The 8,082-nt window shown below is 42.5% G+C and overlaps 1 protein-coding gene across 1 annotated transcript; it reads right to left on the reverse strand.

Annotated features, from left to right (window-relative positions):
- Positions 810 to 5,621, reverse strand: LOC8064935 (probable serine/threonine-protein kinase PBL3). Its single transcript, XM_002467226.2, has 6 exons — positions 5,147 to 5,621; positions 3,819 to 4,177; positions 3,599 to 3,734; positions 3,370 to 3,506; positions 3,150 to 3,273; positions 810 to 1,578 (listed from the first exon to the last, which is right to left on the reverse strand). The coding sequence occupies exons 1-6, from the start codon at positions 5,193 to 5,195 to the stop codon at positions 1,082 to 1,084; spliced, it is 1,302 nt and encodes a 433-aa protein (XP_002467271.1). The 5' UTR covers positions 5,196 to 5,621; the 3' UTR covers positions 810 to 1,081.

The raw sequence follows: 8,082 nt of genomic DNA on the forward strand, positions 1-8,082 counted from the left end.
TCGGAGCTCATTTTCTCCAAAAGTACAGGTTCATTTGCCTTTCCTATGGTATGGTTAGAGCTGATTTCTCTGTTCCAAACGGTGCTACAGAAAACTATAGGAATCAGATTCCTCCATTTTTCCTACTTTACCTACATTATTTGCGTGATCCAAACGCGGCCTTAAATTGTTTTGGTGTCGGTAGGCTGTGTGGACGAGTTGACAATGTCTCCAGTGCCCACCGGGCCACCGTAGCTTCCCAGCCTGCAAAGTTTTCATCGTTGATCCAATCCACGCACCCTCGAGTCGACGAGGCAATCACAACGGTGCTGGATCCGGCGACTCAGCCTCGGGTCATGAGACAGGAAAATCAAGAGACCCGTCGTACATGCCCTCACCGGAGGCCTTTGCACAGATCACGCGAGATCATTGCAATGCAGGTTCAGGCTGCGGCAGCCGAATGTCTGAAATTCGTATGGTTGTGTTGGTGATAACTACTACAGTACGTAGTATGACAATCAGTGGATCGATACTCCCTCCGACCCCGTCCAAAATATTTTCCACGTGAAATGCGTCAACGTGCACGGTCGTCCTCCCTAGCCTGCAAACGGAATTCAGAAATCCAACTATAACTTCATTGATCATTACCAGTGCTATACAAGTATACATTTTACAGTGCTAGTGATGTCATTCAAACAGGTGAATGATGCTGAATCAACACATGCTTCTTTCGACCCTAAATACATACACCAAAATCTTTTGTACAGTGGCTGTTGACTGCTCTATCACAAGGAAAACAATAGATTTACAACGATTGCAAGGTAAAGCGATGAACGACAAAGCGACAGGCACATCCCTTCAATCAAAACCTATAATGCATTGGCTGTCTCAAAGAAGCAGCAATCCATCTCATCTCATAATGGCGAAACAAGGGTTCACTGTCTCACTCACAGAGCGGATTCCATGATACATTCACCCGCACGAACAAAAAAACACTTTGATTGGGAGCAATACAGCAAAAATATACAGCTACATGTAACACAGCTACAGGCCCTACAACAACACACATATGCGCTCCATTTTCGAACTTCTCTCAGCAGGTCTAGTGAACCTGCGCGGTCCTACAAGACCCTGGGAGCGGGGAGCCTGCTGCTGCTGCTGCTGGCTTCGGGGAGGCCGAACCTGACAGGCGCCTTGGAGAAGGCTGCGCCTTCATGGGTGACCTTGGGACTGAGCCTGAGGATGACGACGACATCTGCCGTGTGTTGACTTGAGGCGCCGCGATGTTGTACTTGGGGTCCTGCAGCTGCTCCAGCTTCTCCACGACCTCGGACATTGCAGGCCTATTCTTGCCGTCGTTGCGGATGCACTGCAGGGCGATTCCAGCGACAGCATGGGCGCCTTTCTTCGGGTACTGCCCTCCCAATTTCGAGTCCATGATGCGGTACAGACGGCGCTTGTCTCCCAAGTAGGGTTTTGCCCATTCAACGAGGTTCTGCTCGGATACCGGTTTCGATTTGTCTAGCGCCCGCCGTCCTGTCAGTAACTCAAGTAGCACGACGCCAAAGCTGTAGACATCTGCCTTTACTGAGAGGCGACCTGTAGCATTTTTTTTAAGAAAATGAGGAAAAACAATCTTTTCAAAATAAATTGTGTGGCTGAACAGATTATGAATTCACTGGTTTTATGTCCACTGCTTAAGAATGGATCTGGTTTATGTGGTAGTCTCTAGTACATATGTACCTAGACAAATTAGGAGGGTTTCCCCTGCTGTGTTCCTTCAAAAGGATTGAAGAAAAGATATCTGAGCTCCCCTCAGAGATTATGAATGCAATAGGCCATTTGTTTATCTAATGACATTTTTTTAAAACAATTTTTGAACATGACCTCTAGAAACGTTGAGTTAGGTTTCTTTTCTTTTTTGCGAAAACGTTGAGTTAGGTTTCGCCAAAACCTAACTCAAAAGTTTTGATTGGAAAACAGATTGCCAAACTTTAGCATCAAGCCTTTTGAATTGTTGAATTGCATTATTATAAATCTTATTTATATAGGCTAGATTACACACGAAAATAGAAGGAAAGGGGGAAAAAACATAAAGATCCCATAAGATTTAAACTACACATCTAATAATATCTTTTATCAAAACAAGAAACTATCTTACCAAAACAGAATATATTTATCCACATGGGTCAAATGACCGGTCAAGAAAATTGTGCACAAAGGCTGTTTTCTTTCCTAATAAATGTACTTTTGTGAGGAATCCTATTATCTCAAACGAAAACTACAAACGGCCTTCATTGGTGACTCTTAGTGTTTAGTCGTTCTATTCACACATACCAAGAATCACCTCTGGAAAGAGAATTTTGTTTGCAGAGCTTTTTCCATTTTGACAGTTGCTTTATTCTAAATTTGCCACCACCAAGTGGAAATTTGTCACAATATTAATGTTTAGCCACTAGACTGTGGTAAAAGGACAATTGATAATATTCTGATCACTGTAATAAACACAGTTTATAGCTCAGCAGTTTCATGGCATTCACCTTTTAGCAGTTTACTTGTTTTACTCCCAACATTCAAAAATGGATCCTGAACATATAGACTTCTCTTGTGAAAAACTCACAGTTTTCTAACAAATGGAGTTGACCATCTTTTTGAGAGATGAAAATTCTTTAAGGGTCAAGATAGCATACTGATAAGGCACATTTTAGCAAGTTAAAGATCTTAGTCAAAAACCAGGAGTGGTGTTCTACAAAGCATACACCATCATACCAAAACTAGAAATCCAGTAGGTTGGAGTGGTATGTTTGCAAACGAGTTCAATAGTACTGGCATTACAGCAATTTTGCCAATTCTAAAACCATAAAATGAAAAAATTAAAAGGTGACAAAAAATATATTTGGATTTCATTATCATAGCACAGAGGCATGTGATCCTGGATCATAAGTAAATAAGCTTCCATCATAGGCAAAATATGATAGACTAACTCAAATTAAATACCACCTTAGCTAATACAAATTAAGAGATTATATTGAACTTAAAGTGATATAAACGAAATAATGTCAAAGAAATGGCAAGCATAAAGGAAGTAAAACACGTCCTATCATTCGGCATGTTTTCATTATTTCAGAATTGTTTATGGCTTACACTCAAAATTTAGATTGTTTTCTAACCTGTTGCAACATATTCTGGAGCTGCATAACCTCGTGTGCCCATGACCTGCGTAGAAACATGGGTCCTATCCCCAGTTGGACCTGCTTTTGCCAAGCCAAAGTCTGAAAGCTTTGCGTTGAACTCCTATATTAATGGGCAAAGAAGTTAAGAATATAACTTTACGGTTTGCCAAAATAGAAGTTTGCCCAGAACAAGGATGAGTAGACATTTCATGTATACCGTGTCAAGGAGAATGTTTGATGCCTTGAAGTCACGATATATGACTTGGTTCTCAGCATCATGCAGAAATGATAAACCCTTAGCGGCCCCAATTGCAACTTTGAGTCTTATTCCCCAGGGTAAAGGATCAGCACCTCCTAAAACAACAGAAAGTTTCTGCTGAACTAGGTACAAATAGAAAACGACAGATTTCAGAAGAAAAGGGTTGCATTATAATAAAAAAACATACGTCTGAATAGATGATTTTCCAAACTTCCTTTAGGCATGTACTCATACACCAGGAGTCGGTTATCACCATCTGAGCAATAACCAATGAGTTTGACAAGATTCTGGTGGTGAAGTTGGCCAAGGTAGTCAACCTCTGTCTGCAGGAGAGCAACCCCAGTAAATACAAACAGAGAGGTCTCGAGGAAACCTGAGAATATGGGCTAAAGCACTGGCAAACATACCAGCCACTCCTTGTGGCCCTGAAAACCTTCTGGTTTTAGCTTCTTGATGGCAACAACCATACCACTTCCTGGCTTTGAAGGGGCAAGAGTTTGCTCATCAATCCAGCCTTTGAACACATAGCCAAATCCTCCTTCCCCAATAAGACTATCTGATCTAAAGTTCTTCGATGCAGATTTGAGATCACCAAATGAGAATGCCTTCAAATTTGACGACGACAAGATTTCTCCTTCTGTCCTAGGAGTAGGAAGCTCTCGACTATCTTTGTATGAGGCCACAGTCCAAGTTGACCGAGTCGAACCACTTTTAACTGTTGAGGGGTTGGATGATGAAATTGATTTGCTCCCTACTTTTGATTGATCTGATGGGTCAACAATAAACACAAAACAAATGTGTAAAGCATACAGTCAATCGCTTGTGGCTAGTTTAATTAATGATCGAGTTCCTTCAATTTTGCAAATAATGTGGTCCCAGACATAAGTATGGTCATGGTAACAACATACAATACAAATAAAAAAATCAGCAAGATGCAACAGCCACAACTATACTCCTAGCATCGACCAGCCAAGCTGAAATGTCACTAGCTGTCCAAACAAGTAAAAATTCAGGGAACAAAGTTCCTGTTGTCTCAGAGAAAACCATACTAATTCTGACAGATTGGAGCTTTGGGGCTGAGCTAAACGTAAATCTATGAAACAAGTTTCCATTTCTGTCAGACAAGCATATGCTAATTCCAACTTCTAACAAGATAAAGCAAGGGTGCTGCTCTTTTTTAGGTAATATATAACGAGACACTTGCTGCCAAGGCCACCCCATGAGTTGTGACCAAATTCTATGGATTGAACAACATTATGGCTGGGCCTATCATAATACCAATTTGACATTCTCTGCTTATAATTGGTAATCAATTCCCAACTGGAAAATGGAAAATGATAACTCCTTCAATCTTTTTGTTTTATTTCCTCTTCTACTAAAGAAATCCCCACACGGTACTGAAAATCAATAGTTAGCACAACTCGTGAAGTATTCTTGTGTGCTTGTCTATCACACACAAGAATAGGCAGCAAAAGGCTAGCAGCAGTAGCAACCCAACACCCAATCATGGTGAAGGAAAAGGCGCGCATCTCGCTTAGCAAATCCATCCACCAATTAGAACCCAAAGGAATTGAACCCCGTAAGGCAGAAGCGCCCTGTCCAGTCTCCCCGGAGCAGCTAGCCATTTCGCCGGATCTGCCTAAGGGATGAGAAGAGACGAGCACAGAGCAACCAAGCAAGAAACAAACAGTTGCTTAGAAATCGAGCGAAAAGAGGCTCGTGGAGGTGCACTCACAGGAGGTGTTGTGGTCCACCGGCACCGCCTTGTCCATGCAGTTCCCCATCTCCTCGCTGCGCTGCCGCCGGCCAATCTACCGGCGACACATCGACCGATCGGACCGCCCCGATGCCGGCAGCTGCCAGGAGCAGGAACGGTGCAACCCCCTCCTCGCACGCGCCTGCAAGAACTCGGCCGGGGTCAACGCCAGAAGCTCCGCCACCAATAGCGCACTCTTCCAGAATCCAATCTTTGGAGGATCTGAGCCGAGCCCGACCGCCACGCCAACCCGTGCCGCCAGAAGCACGTAAGAAGGTGTCCCCGCCGGAGTCAAGTCAACCCGGCCGGCGGCTGCACTGCGCGCCCGAGTAGTGTCGTGTGGATGGGGGTTCGTCGCTAGGAGGAGGCGCGCGGGCGACGTGCGTATGGCCGCGGTCAGCCCCAAGGGCAACGGAACTGCGGAAGCCGCGAGGAGGACTGGAGGAGAAAGAAAGCTGGACTCCTACGCATGAGTCGCTGTCTGAATGTCGGGTGGGGCAGGGGAGTAAAAAAATGGCCATGAGCATGAGTAGGCAAGATTTTGCGGTTTTTTTAGTGGCGAATATGATCTGGTCTTTGTTGAACAAATGATGAGTTTATTCTTGTTGCTTATATATATATATATATATATATATATAGTGTCAGTGTCAACGTGATGTAATGCGAGATGACAAAAACAAAGACAACGACATTTATTTTTATGTATACTCCAATATTTGCACCGGCTTTTGATGTATTTATATTCCAGACACGCAATAATTTCTGATATTTCTATGGTTTTGTTTTTAGAAAAAACTGAAAAGGACTTGAATATTTCGTACCCATGCGCACTCAAATTCGTACACTTTTGCTCACCGAACTGAGATTGATCGTCTGATGGTCCATCTATATCTTCAATTTTGTTATATGTTCTTCCTCTCTTTCTCCAAAAAAAAAATGCTCTTCCTTCTCTATAATGTGTGGACGGCCTTGTTAAGTTTTAAGATGTTACATCTAGTGTCACGTAGAGGTACCGTATAGGGTGTTTGAATACTAATAAAAAGTATATAAAATTTATCAGTAAACCACGATATAAATTAATTAATACTAAGAGTTTATTTAGTTCTCCTTGCTAAATTTGAGTCAGCTAAAATTATTTTAGCTACTTTTAGGTGATTAGTGGAACTAAACTATTTTACTTCTCTAGTCAGTGTGTTAAGTTTAGCTACTAAAGTTACTAAAGTTTAGCTTGTTAAAATTTAGCAAGAGGAACCAAATAGGACTCAACTAATCTGTTATTAGCATGTGTAACTAGTCTTAAAAAATTTATCTCGCAAAGTAGTCACATTATGTGTCATTAATTATTTTTTCTAGTCTATATTTAATACTTTATACATTTGTCTAAACATTTAGAGAGAGTGTGTAAAGTTTTGAACAAGGAACTAACAAACAATTAACATGCCAAAATTACGGTCCTCGGCTCCCATAGCCGATAATGTTCCATGCGTTATATATCTTTGCTACCTTGCCCCCATGTTAGCCACCCGCCTGTCGCCTACGATATTCCAAACAACTCCGAGAATAATGTCGAGCCAAAGACCTAACATTGCCAAAGACTTTTTGGAGATAGGGAATGAACTCCTTGGCCATGGATCGTTGTGCACCAGGGGAACAGATATTAACTGTTGCAAAAGTGATCGAGCATTAGCATTTCTCGAGAAAAGAGATTGAAAAGACGAGAATTACAAGAAAATATGTCACTCAAGAGTTAACGGGCATGCTCCCGAGCGTTGCTATAATGTCTACTTTATATGTGCAAAATTTTATTGTGAAATACATTCATCCTACAAAATGTAATTGTATCGGACGAGCTCATCTATGTGTGCTTTGAGAAGAAGCAGGGTGTGAAAAAGCATAAACATAAAACAACAGACAATGATGCTCTATCACGTTAAAGCTGGTGGACACTACTATAGTATTCATTTTCGTAGTCGATCCAAATCCATTAACGCAGGGCAAGCCATCCCCCTATATTTCAATGCCTATGTTAATCAGGATCTAAGAAGACACCCACATATGCGTGCCTCTAACCAATAAAAATAGAAAAAGTGAGCACGTCGATGGGACCTGCTAAGCCCATAGACGAGCCTATTAATATGCCTCCACCGCCACTGCTTGCCGGATCCACGTGCAACGCCACTGATGTTTAGATCCAAACTGTCACAATCCCCACCGCCACTGCTTCTCAGATCCGAACAGCCATGAGCCCGGACAGCCATGAGCCCCTGCTGTCGCGAACACAGGGCCACAAGCTCCTATTGCTGCACCACTTTGAGCCCCACCATCGTGCTGCCTAACTGCTGAAGGAAAACACCGAAGTTGCTCGCAAACTTCGCTCTGGGAGAAGGGAGAGAGACGGATGAGCTCGAGACTTCGCATGGGTGGCTTGCGACTAAGGTGTGGGTGGTGTAGGTTGAACGCTATTATATATGCTAGGATTCATTTGTGGGCTAAGTGGGCCAAATGGGCTTCGCTCAATTAACCAAAATGGGCATCTTAAGAGGCCCGTCTCTATTAATGGATTTTGAGGTACATGGTACTTTTGACTGCCTCCATAATTCCATTTTTGTGATATGGTCATTTTGCGACTATCTTCGTAAATAAAGTGACCGCCTACAAAAATCCTTAGGTATTTTAGGAGACAGTTGTATTCTGTGACCGCCTTCATTAATGATTTGGAAGTGTCTCGCTAAATCATTTTGTAGTAGTGGGAGGTTGCCAAGATAGATCCTGCCATTTGGGATCCAACTTGATTTGGATCACACCCTTCTATATAGTTTCCATGTGTGGTGACATGTGTGCCAAATATTAACACAGGGATAGAAAGCCTAGAAAATCACTAGTGTGAGAGATTGATTTTGCAGTCCATGACGAGC

Source organism: Sorghum bicolor, chromosome 1 (assembly GCF_000003195.3).
Source record: "Sorghum bicolor cultivar BTx623 chromosome 1, Sorghum_bicolor_NCBIv3, whole genome shotgun sequence".
Taxonomy (NCBI): domain Eukaryota; kingdom Viridiplantae; phylum Streptophyta; class Magnoliopsida; order Poales; family Poaceae; genus Sorghum; species Sorghum bicolor.

Excerpts from the sequence above, each read along its gene's own strand:
- LOC8064935 (XM_002467226.2), bottom strand. The coding sequence starts at position 5,195 with ATGGGGAACTGCATGGACAAGGCGGTGCCGGTGGACCACAACACCTCC. Across the intron at positions 4,178-5,146 it reads GGTGGACCACAACACCTCCT|ATCAATCAAAAGTAGGGAGC; the intron begins GTGAGTGCACCT and ends TTGACCCATCAG. Across the intron at positions 3,735-3,818 it reads AGGGCCACAAGGAGTGGCTG|ACAGAGGTTGACTACCTTGG; the intron begins GTATGTTTGCCA and ends GCTCTCCTGCAG.